We start from the raw sequence: 15,322 nt of genomic DNA, 5'->3' as shown, positions 1-15,322 counted from the left end.
AAAAAAAATAGAATATGGGTGAAAATTACTGCACGCTGAGATATGCACTCTCTTCAGTGCCTTTCCACATACTTATCCAAATACTTTAAAAAGAACTGAGGCCACAATACAACTCATTCTAATTAACCTCTTATGGCCATCTTAGAATCCTAACCATGACTAACAGTGAAACATATCATAGATATTGCTGCAAACTTGCATGGAAAAATGTACCACATAGCACTGACAGAGCACATAAAATAGTTACCACTACAAATCCACTTCCTGTCTCCCGGGTGTGTGGACCTCATGTTACCTTTCCCCCAGACAACTTCATAACTCATGCTTGCCAAGCACAAAGTTGGCACAGTGATGGAGTAGAGGAAACAATGCCTTACAGAGGCATCTAGCTGCTAAACCTTGATATCACTTCACCGCCTACTCTCTCCCGAACACACTCCCACTGTATATATACTACCGCTCCACCACACACTGAAACAAAAGTGTCAGCACAAGAAGACACATGCTGTTAGAATAACAATGCAGAGTAGCTGTTCTTTACTTAAGGCACTTGGTATTAAAGGTGCTCTTTAGTTCTATATTCGGACCAACCAACAACACTGCAGGCAAACACTGAGCGCGGCATTGAACATACCTGTATGTACTCTTTCTGGCTGTCATCATTGGGGGTCCAGCCATTGTCGTTGTAGTTGAGCCGCGCCTGCTGAGGCGGCCAGCGTCCGTCATAGAAACTGGATGAAGCCGTGATCTGGTTATCGGTAATCTTCCCTGACTCCATGCCAAATGCATTACTGCAGTGGAAAACTGCAAGATGACAAGATTTCATCCCATCATGAATTAAAATGCAGGTATGTCAAATGCATGTCAAACCTTCTTCAGCAACACTAAGTCGATACTTGCCCTCACTGACTTCCTTGTGCGTCATGTTGTATCTGGCTGAAAAGCCGTCTTTGGCCACAGCCATGTCGGTGTGAAAGGACAGAGACAGGATCCCAGTGGAGGACTGGATCTCCGGAGGGACCATTGTGCCGCAGTATCGCCCGATCAGTGGACCAACTGTAAATGACACACCATCAAACAAAATTACCTTCTGAGTGCAGTTTACTTTTTCATTACTGGCTGATTAAATACACTGTATTAGTGGCAAGTTATATTTCTGTCTCTCATTCACTGCCTCCTCCACATCCTGGAGTGCTCACCTTTCCCCCCCGTGTCATAAATAACTCCGCCTCTGCACTGCTCATCATTTTATACAGCACACTATAGTCGAAGAACACGGATAAATCGAGGGGTCTTTGTGGTTCCTCTGCTGTCTTCTAGACTAATGTGGCAATGTCAACACAAACAGATGAGCGTGATCCAGGGCCCTCCAGTGAGTGAGATGGAGAAAAAGGGAAAAGGTGGGAGCAAAGGCTCATTTTGTAACTCCCTGAATCCACTCGCACGTATAAAAACACACATGTGGAGGAGGCAGAGGATGAGAAGAAGCCAGCAATCGATCAGTGCTATCGATTTTCTTCTCCCCTTTTGGAATGGGTGGGCCTTTGAAATAGGGCACTTGAGCAAGTAACAGTAATAACTCTTTTATGGAAAGTGGCAAGAGAACAGTAGAATGGGAATAGAACAGGATAAAAGAGAACAGAGGCTTTGAAAGTTGCCTTGTTGTCGTGTTTTCTTCTCGTGCAATCAGATTTCATGTCCTCAGAGTAGCTTCATAGCAAAACAATATTTTAAATGTTCTTTCTTATCGAGTTATACTGAGTGAAAGTTTTACAGAGAAGCACCGACGCATTCAGAGCAACAGAATTGTATGGCAATAATATCACAATTGACATTGTTACTGCATTTATTTATTTAGTTTTTGCCACTCCCTTCAGACACACTAATCTGAGGAGCACGGCACTTCTCACCGGTTGTTACAGAGGGAGTCATAATGCGACGAGCACTCAAGAGGTTCAATCCGCAGAATAACTCCTGTATGGAGCGTGACTATCTATCTAAATGCAAGAACATAGATTCTTCACATTTCAATGTACAGAAAGTCCTTTCTCTGCTAACACTGCGTCATTATATCGTGCATCGAAGTCAGGTCAGTGCTCTGTTCTCTTTCTACAAATAGATGCCGTTGTTGTGTTGACTTCATCATGAGATTTATGTTTCCTACGGAGAACGAAGACTAGTTTGTCTACTGAAGCATCACAGTTCCTTAGGCATGGGACATTTGAGGACATATTTGCTTCAAACCACCGCACTAACAGATAAAAGCATGCCAATGCATTTGTCAAATCTTTGTTCCTCTTGTCTTCTTAAAATGTTTTCTGTACTTCCAATGTGATGCTACAGATTTCAGCCACACTGGAAACAGCCCACGGCTTGGTCTCACCCTCAGCTGATATCCACAGCTTCTCTTTTCTTCCTCCATGGAGGTATTTGTAACTCAAATTTATCCTACACTACTGTAGTTTTTCAAGTATCTCAGATATATCGTCACCCTCTGACCTCTTCTTTTTTCCCTCCCTTCTCTTGCCAAGTGCTATTTCACTTTCCCCCATGAACATTTATGTTGTTTCTCCACTGTAAGTGCCAACACTCTGCCTGGAAGCTACACCTTCATCTACCAACGAGGAGCTTCAAAACACCTGCTAGCCCATTTCAGTCAATACAGTGATGACCACGCTGGAGTCAAAAAACACTATTTCGACAGAAAGAAACCAAACAATATTCTGCAAAGACAGCCATATCAGAGTGTTTCGTATCAGCAAGTATTTCACGATATGAGCACAGATGAAATATTCTCTCACCTCCTGGCAGCCCGTCCCAGACTTCCAGCCAATCATACTTGCAGTCTCCTTCAGCACCAGGCAAAGGATCGTTCTCCAGGTCAAAGGTGAGAAAAGTGAGCGTAACATCCATGCTGGAAGGTACGACGATGATGAAGGAGCACTCCAGGTTGTGGGGGTACTTGTCTGGGAAGCCTGGAGACTCGATGAGACCGGTGGAGCTCGTGAAGTTGCGGGAACAGTCTGAACCTGAGAAAGGAAGATGGCGACGAGTGAAGTTATTTATAGTTATTTCAATTTAAAAAGTGTTTCATTTATATCAGACCGCCTTGTCTGTAGCATTTATATTTTCTAAATGATATTTTTGAGGTCACTATTTATTCCATTTTATTATTCTGATGATAAACAAAGGGAATTCATGTGGATTAAATAAAATACTGAATAACAATTGGAACAATGGATCATGAGCTAAGTATTTTTTTCTAATGTCTTGAAACATATACCAGCACAGTTCATAAATGGTAATAAACCTACGATTATGCCAATAAGTGTGATAAAGGAGAGGGCGATTTGCTGAGAGCTTCATCGGAGGATGGGCTAACATTTACGAGGGGCTTTGACTCACACTGGTGTGTATGCACAGTGATCCGTGGGTGAAGTAAAGCTCTCCATTTCTGAACTGTAATGCCATCTCTATTAATACTCTCACACAGATAATGGGGTGTCGTAGCTCCAACTGGACCATTATTCCAGTTCAGTCAGCCATGTGTCGTCAAACTCCAGACTGTCACACACTCACACACACACACAAACGGTCTAAGCCTCTTATGGCTACCCATTTCCCTCCAGTCTGTTTGGGTGCAGACAACTGTGCTTGTGAGACGAAGACAGTCTGTCACACGTTAAGAGAAAGTAACTCAGGCATGCAAAGTGCACTTAAAGTGAGTGTCTCACGACTGAAGACCTGTTTACTGACTGATCAACTGCGTGAACACACTGTATCTTAAACCTTCATGAAATCAATGTGATAAAGGCTACAGTTCAAAGATCATGCTGGAGATGATGTGATGTACTGTGGGACAACATTTCAGTCAAATCAAATGTACAAAACAAAATGACTTCTGTGGCTGTTGGACTGTTACAGACGAGACGTAATCCAGAACGTGTGATCCAACTAGAAATTATAAAATTGCTGCCTTCTATGGAAACTACAGTCAAACACCAGAAGGCTGAGTTGCGCTGCGGCAGTCTGTGTTGCATCTTCATTTCTATTGGATTATTCATAATGAAATGTCTGCAGATTTAGTCGGCAAAAAAAAAAAACATTCTTGTATTTCAGCACTGAGTCTGTAATTCCTGGCTGGAGTTTGGACAAACAATGTCAGAATGACTTTTGTGAAGCACAAAGGATGGGTTATTTTTTTGTTTTGTTTTAGGGACATGATGTGTTTGTGTTTTCTTTGACCCCAACTCTTTACTCACTTTACTCACTACTGATGATGAACCATTTCCTCATGCACTCTCACGCGACACACACACACAAGCACATGCCCACACACTGCTCGCTGAGTCCGGCCCCCTGCTGTTCCAATACCGCGTATCCATGTAACAGTGACAATTGTGTGTGTGCGTGTGCACGACCCGTACAATCGCCTGACCAGTTCTGTTGCCGCCAGCACTTTTATTCCTTTCTCATTACTTCATGTTCATGAACATTGGCAAAACACTTCTGCCCTCCTTTCTCCTGCCCTCTGTCACACATTCCCCCTCACACCCCCTTTCAATGTCTGTTGTCACCCACCAGCTATGTTTTTATTCATTTCCTGACCAAAAATAAAAATATTAATGATTGGATACAACTAAATACCTTTTATCATGTCATGTAAAGGCTAATAAATATTTAGCACTTTGTGACAGCATGTTTATATTTCGATCACAGAAGTAGTGATACACATTCAAAACTAAAGGCATAGTAATACGACACAACAGGAACTAATTCAGAAGTGATACACCTGAATTTCAAGTCTTTAAATCTTAAATACGGTTGTCGTAAATACTGAAGTCAAATGGTTGCATGTTTGATCAAATATTAAAATATTGAGTCAAAAAAACAAAAACATTGTCATTCCAAAATTAAAATAACACTCAAAATAATTCATTCGTCAGTCAAAGTGAGGCAGTAACTCAAAATAAAACAAAATGGAATCACAAAATATTCATCTTAAATCAAAACAGAGGCCCAAAAATTCAGAGGCAAGAAAGTAAAAACAGACAGATTAGGTATCAACATTCAGAGGAGAGATGGCTAACAGGCAAATTTGTGAGTGTCCCGCTGGACTAGCACTCGGTGCCTGACCTGTAATTTGCACTTTTCATTTCATGACTAAACTACACCCCTCGCACACACAGGCGCAGCAGGCACGACACAGAACACCCCAGAGTCACACACGTCAGGCCCACACAGATGGACGCTACACAAAACCACATCACTGTTTTTCCATTTGCGGCGGCAGCGCCTCATGGTCGAGTTATGGTGAAACTCCTACGTCTGAGACTGTTGCTGGCTCACAGCAGGGATTTCCCCTCCTGATGAACTATTCATCCCATTTCCCACTGACAGTGGAAATTAAACCGTGAATAAGATGATGTCATTGAGGGAAATATAGTCACAGGTTTGACAGGAAGGTGAAAATGTGCTGCATTAAGACATCAGATCACACAGTTGAAGGTGTCTTATAGACATTTAAGGGGAATGAAACATGCGCCAGGATTATCAGGCCTTTGTTGATGATAACGCTCTGTAATGTGACATAATATCTAATGTCAGCCAGGAAAAGCCTTGAGGCACCAGTGAGAACGTAAACAACAGAGCTTATTGGACGGACTTCTTCTGCCTAACTTGGTCGTTGTGTAGGGCAAAGATAGATCCAGGAAACGATGAGAGACGGCCCAGACATTAGGGTCAAAGGTCGACAGGAATATGTCTCCAGAAAAACAATCTTGTATTATTCAAAGTGGCAGAAATGGTTTTGTGCGTGAGGCTTTACGTGTCTGGGAGCAACCGTCTAGTCTGCATGAGTGCCCTTACAGTATGAGTGTGTGCGTGTGTGTGTGCGTGTGTGTGTCAGACGGCTGGATTCTGGGTCACAATAACAGCTGGGGGCACCCTGCCTAGACGGCATCATTTGATTGGCGCCCACATTATGATGCCTGCCTTCCTATTGGCTGCTGTTTCATTCAGGATCCATAGTAACAGAGTGATAAACAACAACAAGAGCGGCGTGTTTTTGTTTTCGCTGTAATTATGTCATTCCAACAGGCTTTTTTCACATGGGATGGATGGAACGCTAAAGTAAAATCAGGACGAGCCTGTTGGGCGTTTGTGAAGCTGCTGTTTCCAGACGGACGAGACTGTTAATCTGTGCAGGGCCAGTAGTTAGAAGGGCATGAGGGTAGGGGGTGGCTAGGGTGGTCATCCTGCCCCCCCCCATAGACAAACATACTTACAGCAGACAGGGATTAGGACAGACCCTCAGTGAAAACATTCTGTTGATGGGATCAAACATCAGTGCTTCACTCGGGCTGGGCATCGAGCCAGTGTGAAGGACCATTGTTTTGACTCTGGACTCCCAACAAATCTGGAGTCCGAGTCTTTTAGAGGCAAAATGTTTGTTGCTGTTGATGTTTTAAACCAGATCGCAGACCAGATGACTTCCCCATGAATTTTAATTCAATTTTACTCTTAATAAACTTAGTGTGAATTTCTCACAGGGTTGATTTCAACTAGTGTATAAAGATCAAAGCCATGTAAAGAAAGCCAATCCCAATTTGTGCTCCAACTTCCTGGATAGCATTATACTCTTAGCAGAACACTAACACCCTAAGTGCTACAAATGGGCCTGTTATCAGCACCAGAGATGGGTGAGCACACGTTTACATCCACATATGGTACGCTGCGTGTGGAAGCAGCTGCCTAGAAACCTGCTTACAATTTGATTCAATAATTTAGGGAACGTGTTCGCACCTGGCATTATCACAGCAGTTGTTTCAAGAATCAGAGGCCCTTGTGGACTCAAGTTGAACTTGGATGTCAGTGACTGATTTAAGATGGTTAACAAAAAGAAGAAAATGTCATACTTAAAAGCAGATTCTGATCATTTATTCTACTGTTGTATCAACATATTGAAACAACATATTCTAAGTTCTTAAATCTGGCCATTTGTAATTATTGTAATTATTTGTTTGTTTATTTGCTTCAGTAATTCAGTTAAATTGAAAGATCTGCCTGTGTTTCCTAGGTTTCAGGGAAGAACACAGGCAAATGTTTTCAGTCCTCATGGTTGACCAGCTCTTCCTACGACTGTTACTCAGTTACTTTCAGGTCACTTCCCTCAGTTAGGAACCTTCTGAAGCAAAATAAATTAAAGAGGCAATCTGACTACAACCAATGATTTTGGGATGCAGCGGTGAGTCTCCAGAGAAGAATCTCTATTGGTCCACTTTGTGACCAATGAGATAATGTTTAGCTCGTGCTTGTTACTCATTGCCATCACACCGGGCTGCTGTTGACTGTTGCCACGCAGGACACAACCTAGGCTGGGATGCTAACTGTAGCTTTGTTGTTGAATTTTCAACATTTGCTCTAGGCGGCATGTATGACTGATTCTAAGACAAGTCTCTTATAATCCGTTGTGTCTCACATTGGCTGACAACTCTTCCTCCCTCTCTTCCCTCAAGCTTTGCCTCATGAGGTGTGAACACAGACACCCTTGTTTTTTTTTTTTGTTTTGTTTTTTTTGACTCTGTTGGGTCGAAAGAGTCACACATGCAGGAGTCATCCCAACGGGCCGGTGCCAGAAAGTGAGAACCAGCAACCACGTGTGTTGCGTTAGTAACCTCAGCCCTCTGTGTGTCCGCGTCTGTGTTTGTGTGTTTCAGCGCTTAGGACTCAATTAAGCAGGCATGTATGGAATGCTTTCAGAAGGAATAGAGGGAGATGGCTGAGGGGTCCGACACGCTGTCTCACTCGCCCTTGATCATGATTGGTCTTGCTTTTGGCTGACCCAGAGCGGCGTGACGGCGAGCTGTGTCTAATACACACTCAGACACAAAGTGCCATGAAGAGGAGTGATGTCTCGCATGGACTGTCCAGAGAGGTCTCCGGGGGCCAGTACTGGACTGAGGTCTGGTCACCTCATGAAGCATGCTGAGACCTCTGAGAGGCTTGCACAGATACTAAAGAGAATATAATTACCTTTAACACCTCATACTGTAAGTTCACGGTGAATTTGTCATAATGGACGGATGATTATGAATTATGTATAAGGCTACTGATGAAATTGAGGTCACTGGGTCTGTCATAGTTCAAGAGGCAGACTGGGCTTCAGCGCTGTACTCTAATGTAACTTAAAGAAACACTGTAGGGAATTGTCATTTTCGTGATGAGTACCTCCGGGATTCGCCCCGACATATATTCAAGACACTTACTCCCATTGCCTCTTCTATCACTTGGTATGGCAGGGTCTTTTGACAAGCGTGCAGTACGCCAAGTACCCCGCACTTCATTTTTATCATGTTGATGGGAATACATTCTTCAGGGCAGACCTTTGTTTGGTGAAAAACAAATGGTAAAAATAGCAACATTACTCTACCTGTTTTGAAGATTTCATAGCGCAGCGAGAAACCTGCCCCCTGGTGAGCGTAGTCAGAAACAAACTTGATGTGAAGTGAAGGGCCAGATGATATAATCGGTGCCGGAGCAATGTTGCTGCAGTGCTTCCCCAGTAAGTCAGCTGACTCCGAGTTCCCATCATGGATCTCTACATAGTCGTACCTGGAGTAGGAACAAAAACATTATTCTTCAGACAGTCAGGTTTCTCCACCAGCAGCCACTAGCCACTAAGTATCAGTTGTATCAACATAATGACAAAACAATAGCTTTCATATTCATGTCTGCAACAAGGGTTCAGTTATTATTTTGAAAGCCACTGCAACACATGATTAGATAAAAAAAATATTTCATAACTATCCAACCCAACTGGATAATATCGATATCAGGAGAAATCTGTTTACAAAGTACAGTATGTAAATCATGACCTACAAGGATTAATGGCAGCATGTAGAGCTAATGAATGTAGGTATTTATACTGGGAAATCAGCTTAAATTGCCCATCATAGACTGAGCTGTTTGAAAGTGTGAAATACAATTTTACAGAAGGGCCGTTCTGCCTCTGACATGAGACCAGACTAACATATACGGGTGTTTAAATCTCATATTTTTGTTAGTTTTTAACCTCGGCTGATCTTATTTGTTCCCCATTGCTATCTGTAACTGCGTGATGTTTTTCATAACCTTCAGTAAAGGGACTTAAACTGAACCTATGAATGGCCACTGGTGTACAGAGCAAAGCAAAAGCCTTTGAAGTGCTGGATGAGCTCTTCATTTTGAGGAAAGGTTTAATGAGGGAAAAAGTGAGTCAAGTTCACGTCACTGCTCAGGTCTAATTTAATAATCTTTGCAACAAGACCCGGTTGCCTTTAAAGAGGAATTCCCATTTCCACATTTCAGCACTGATTAATGTCTCTTCTGCATTTCCTCGTTCCTTTTTCCGTTGAACCCGTGTCACTGACTATCAACAAGCTGCTGAGCTGAACACGACCACTGGCATTATTTTCATGCTGTTGTACAAAGCTTCCCAAATACAAAGAGGCCCACGTCTGTTCATGAGCCTGACTTAACCATCTATTTTTATTTCCACTTCTTCTGATGTTTTTGTGACCACACTTCTCTCCATCTGTTTCCTGACCCACAGCAGGACTGTTGCCTCTCTGTCTGGTTACCAAAAAGACACCTGCCCCCTTTAAAAATAGCCTAAAAAAACTAAAACTAACTGAAGCTACCAGGATACCACTCCCAGATTTCTGCAAACCTCTTTGGTCCCTCTGTTCACGTATGTGGAGATTACATTTTAGCCTTTCAGCAACATAGTATTTTGCTTTAGGGACAATGTGCACATCATCCTGTAGTTATCCAGCAACATCAGAGCCATCTCAGTGAGAAAAAAGAAGGAAGGAACACGAGCACATACACAGACACGAGATTCCTCAATGATGGGCTAGAACATTCTGGTCATCTTTTGAGAATGACTCAGTGTACATGCAGTATGACATATGACACGGAAATCTGGCATAAGTTGTAATAGAATTATTATTAATTATTATTATCATTGTGAAGACTAATTGTCCAAAAACAAGATCATTCTTCTTTGCAAAAACAACTTTCCCCACACGACAAGTTTAGTTTTTACTCCTCCTACCACACCAAATTGCAAAAAGCAAAAGTCGGACACAAAACACCCGGGACTGAAGAGGTTCTGATCTGCAACTGACTTGAGCGGTCATCATGGCGTGCTAATCGATCACGTCATGTTCACAGCTGCTGCAAAGCCTTTCATGTGTCTCTGGAGTAATCCAATGAACATTTAACAATCAATTGTAAATTACAGTGGGGTTACTACGCGTAGTAGCTCAGTCAATTCACAACAAGCAGAGCTTAATAGTTTAGGTCAGAATGAAATGACATGCATGATGGGACGTGGGGAAAACAAGCAGTTCACATAAGGAAACTCACATGTCGAGTTCCATCATTTCCAGGAACTCGACAGTTACGAAACTGTCACTCGTGTCAAAGTTTCCCCCCCCAAGTCTTTGTCTGTTTGGCCAGTTTCTTCCTACCTCTTTTGTCGAAATGGCATTAGCTAAACGCAAGACATGAATGGAGTTTCCTGTTTTCTATATGTGACATCCACTCGACATCTGAACTATGATTCTTTCCCCCAAAGACTTCCCTTTAAGCCATGGTGCACCAGTAGATCATAGATGTGACCTTCACATGGTTTCTGATTTTAATGTCATTTGGTTATGGGCGCCAGATCCCACAGGATCATGAGATCTATGTGGTCGCTCCTCGAGCTCAAATGGATTTCTGTACATAATGAAGCAGTCCCTTCACTAGCAAATCAAGTCCTGAAAACTCTCTGGTCTTCAGGAGAACTGAAGGCAGATGGTGTCAACAGGTCATCATGCAAAAAAGCAGGTAATCACGCTTCACCCCAACACCCCGGGAAACGTCCTTAGAACCAAATACAGACATGGAAGCATTTCTTTTACTGCGACACCAACAAATACTTTTGATGGTGGAGGAGGGTTAGAACCAGTCTTCATTGATGTATGTTTTTAGAGCTCATTATGGCAGAAGCCCAAAGTGTGGGGGCAAAATGATGCTCCGGCAGACAGATGATCAGAATTTGGTTGAGATCACATACAGAATATATTAATCTATTCAAGTAAAAGTGCTGATGGGAAACCACAACATCATTTATTTAAGGTTTTCAAAACGCTCCTCAGACATATCATTCCCACGAGGACGGTCTAATTTATGACTTACATCTTCCAGTTCGGTCTTGTCATCATAGATCAAATGTGTTTTGACAGAATATCGCATTCTATGTTGCACAGAAAGTTCCAAACAAACAACTGCAGCTAAGCATCAACAATGTCAGTATCAATTTCCAGAGCTGAGTTGCTGCACTTGAGAATGTTGGTGTGCGGACATGGGGTCAGACCTATGCTAAAGTGACTGCTACACAGAGCGGATGTGGTCAGCTGGGGAACATGACACTGCAGTCGCCGGTCCAGGTCCTCTCTGTGGAGGGACGGTGACAGGTGCTCACCCCTCCGCCCCCCTCCCATGGTTAGAGAGCAGAGAGACCTGCACACTCACACACATTCCCACCGGCCATGCACTGACTAGAGCTAGAGGCGCGTTTGAGGATCAACAATCCGTTTATGTGTGGGAGGTGCAGAGAACCTAACAAACTGTTTAATCCCGTCTCCACTCCCGCCTCATCTCCCTCGTCTCTTCCCCAATATACTTCACACAGCCAATCGGTATGGCAAAGACCTGCCATGGGGAATGACAAGAAGTAGGAGTTTCTCCCACCCTTCCCTCTTAAATCCACTTGTTAACAAGTGGAGTACAAGATTTCTTTTCCATGCTTCCGGGAAGGAAATGATGAAAACACAAGTCTTGGTTAGAGTCTGGGCGATGGGGGTGCCTTTGAAAACAGGATTGTTAGCACAGTCCTGTGTGATTTATGGGTGTTTGGTGTTGTTTTAGGAGCGAGAAAAGTCTCCTGTCTGTCTGACGTGAACCCCGGAGAGGGGCTGACTACGGAGAGCGTGTGCCTCCTCCCCCTTGCACTGCTGTCTTAATTGCCTTTCACACATTTCTCTCTCTCCCCTGTTGACGTCTTACACCTGGACACTTCTTTCAAAGTCGGTGAGCCCACGTGGACGCCTGTGACTCTCTCACACACATGCATGAACCAAAGGATTTTTGACTGGAAATAAAACCTGGTTAGATGGAGAATACTTATAAAACATTATAAATGTCACAATTTTTCCCCTCACAACCATCATTGTTTTCAAGTTGATGACCATTTCCCCCTTTTTGATTAAGAAGGTTATTTCACAAAACTGACCGCAAGTGTGTCTATTTGAATGTCCAACGTAAATATATATACTAGGGTCTACATGCTATTAAAAGAAGCAAGAGGCATGTATATTTTTAAAGAGTGAATTGTCGATTCTCACAGGTTTTAGTGCACTCAAACCACTAGTGATTTTGCCAGTAAACTGATTCTCAGGGTGGAACATGTCTTTCATAGACTGTCAGAGGTCAGGCGGGTCAGGCTTTGGAAGGGTCACCACAAATTTGTCCAAGCACTGCAGGGGGTGTTTTTTAACCCTCCAGCTGGTTGCAGCAGAGAAGCCAGCTCTCTTCCTCTGCATCTGCTTTCAGGTTCAGCCATGGCACTGCACAACTCATGACACCAAACTGAAGCATGATAGAATATTAGAATTAATACTATTATACTATACATATATTATACTATACTATACTATTTTACTCTGTCTGATCTGCCCAGCATCCCGCGTCCAGCCACCTTATCCCCTCGAATTTTATTATCTACAATTCAAATTGTGGCATTTTTATGTCAGATCTTTGGTAAGTTTGACACACACACCTACACACACATTGATGTTTTTATGTTTTGTGGGTGTTTCCCCAGCCTCTCACCCTAAATGTAACCATCCAAAACGAATGGCTAACCTTAACCAGGACTCTGAACCAAACTTAAACCTATTGTGACCCAGTTATTTTGAAGTTTTAATCCACAAACTGAGAACTCACCTCATGGGGACAGGCACATGTTCCCACACAGAGGTGTGTTCCCAAGAATTGGTCCCCACAAGTGCAGCTATAGAACTTGACACACACACGCACACCTACTCAGGAACACACACAATCAGTGCAGAAGCCTTTGGGGAACTGGGGGTGAGCGCATGGAAAAGAGAAAATCAGATACATGTACATCAACCTCAGATTATTAGACCACATATGGAAACTGAAAAGAGGCTGACCAGTTGTATTTTTTGAAGTGATGAATGAAATAGCAGAAAAACGTATTCTTTTACTGTCCAGACACGAAACCACGCGTTTGACCAAAGCAGTCAAAAAGAGCAGGTGGAAATGATAAAAAGCAACAAAAGACATGAGGGCCTCATAGGTGTGGCAGAAGGAGACAATCGCAGATGGAAGAGGGGGACAGTGCACGCACAGAGGACGGGTCATAGATGGGGTCCAGTGGAACTGGAAGGGTGGCATGAATTATGTGGAGAGAAGGGGTAGAGCCTGGAGGACAGAGAGGAAGAGGCAGAGAGAAGGGAAGCTGTCAGGATGATTTCAGCCTGCCCTCAGCAGACCCTGACGCTGCACTTTTCACCAAGCAGCTGTGAAGAGCCAGTATGTGCCTGCGTGTGCACGAGCACATGCATGCTCTTTCCAAAGCCTCCAAATAGAGATCTTGTTTTCACTGGCACAGCAGTGTGCTGCGCGAAGAAGGCAAGGTGAAGTGGACAACACACAGCCCCCCTTGACCTTATCAACGCTCTGAATGACTTGACAGCAGAATGACTTAAACGTGAACACTGGTCGGTGAATAACCAATACTGCCCCGTACTTTCAAAATCACAACTAGTTTGAACCCACTTTGCAGAGCGCTAGATGGAATGAATGAACTATGACACGGTGACATCTTTTCCACTGCAGAAACCAGTTTTTCCTTCAGTACTTTTTTTCAAATTGAAAAAGGTTTCTCAAAGACAACTAAGGAAAGGAAACAATTTGAGTCTCAAAATATCTGTGACTGACTATTCAAAATGAATGAATAGTTAACTGAATGGTTTTGACGACAAATGCCAGTTCAAATGGATGAATCCCACTAAAAGGGCTCATTGAGAACAAGTGAAACATATTAATCCAATTGTATTTTCATCATCAAATGTGTAAATTTCTATGTAGCTTGCTCCACACATCCTTGTCTCAAACCGACATATACAGTACATCTCCTGTTTGCACTTGGCCTGTGCATGTGACAGTAAACAATCTGACAAGTATGACGCGTTAATACCATGAAAATGAAAGGGAAAGTTATGACTGATGTGCTCTTGTTCGTTAGAAGAGAGCAGGACTTGTCTATGTTCCTGTATGACTCTTCATAAAAAACCTTGCTCGCGCTCTCGGCCGCCATCGATTTGGTCCGCACAGCCGGGAAGTGCCCGGCAAACTGTGCTGCATTATAGATTACAGATTACCATCTTAAATAGCAATCAGGGCCCTGATAGATAAGAATTTATCATCCGAGTTACACAATAAACCTCAGCCGGTGTCCTGGGACACAGTGGATGCTGCAGAAAACCTTTCATAAGTTGTTGTTGTCAGGTTTCTCATTTTACGAAAGAGTGACATGTTCTTGTTCTTAACTAATAATGTTTGTCAACGGTGCTCAAAGTCAGGATTCCACTTGTGCATAAAAGGTCCATTTGGCACATTCAGTATGAAAATGTGTACAATTTTTTTTTTATAGTAGTCTCCTCACAATTCATTCATGTACCTTGTTGAGATACAACTCAATGATGATATGTGGATTATTTTGGAATATTCTAGATTTGACATGTGAAACAAAGAAATGCACACAGTGTTTTACTAAACCTAAAAAAAAAAAGCTAAAATATATTGAGATTTTCTTGGGTCATAAACTCAAGAGCCATGACAGGCAGCTGACTGTCTTCAAGCCCAAAAGAGATGCAGTGAGTCTGGCGCGCGGGTGGTTTGAATCAAGTTTGTCGCTGACAATCATGAGGTGACATACGTCTGCCGTCCAAAAACACTCCCACCCTCTGCTCCCTCGCCTTGGCCCCTGTGCCCCCTGACCCAGCAGATCAGTTTCAATCTTCCCTTACACACACACACACACAGACACACACATATCCAGACACACATACTTTCGGCGTTGGGTGGCTACAGACCTAAATAGCTCAATACTTGAGGACACTTGTAAATAACAACCTATTAGCTGGATATGCAGCTAGCATGACACTTACATTGCTCATCAACTCAAAAGGAGGTGGAGGAGGAC

General features: G+C 43.0%; 1 protein-coding gene across 3 annotated transcripts in view; it reads right to left on the bottom strand.

The window, feature by feature from the left end:
- Positions 1-15,322, bottom strand: part of LOC128765639 (neuropilin-2-like) — a 76,906-nt gene that overhangs the window by 50,748 nt on the left and 10,836 nt on the right. For all 3 annotated transcript variants that reach the window (XM_053876524.1, XM_053876525.1, XM_053876526.1), the window contains exons 3-6: positions 8,432-8,613; positions 2,802-3,029; positions 901-1,056; positions 635-804 (exon numbers count right to left, since the gene is read on the bottom strand). In XM_053876524.1, coding sequence (XP_053732499.1) covers positions 635-804; positions 901-1,056; positions 2,802-3,029; positions 8,432-8,613 — 736 coding nt within the window. The remainder of the gene's footprint in view (positions 1-634; positions 805-900; positions 1,057-2,801; positions 3,030-8,431; positions 8,614-15,322) is intronic.

The sequence above is a fragment of the Synchiropus splendidus genome, chromosome 10 (genome assembly GCF_027744825.2).
Source record: "Synchiropus splendidus isolate RoL2022-P1 chromosome 10, RoL_Sspl_1.0, whole genome shotgun sequence".
In the NCBI taxonomy this organism is placed as follows: Eukaryota; Metazoa; Chordata; class Actinopteri; order Syngnathiformes; family Callionymidae; genus Synchiropus; species Synchiropus splendidus.
This window is presented reverse-complemented; position numbering and strand designations above follow the sequence as displayed.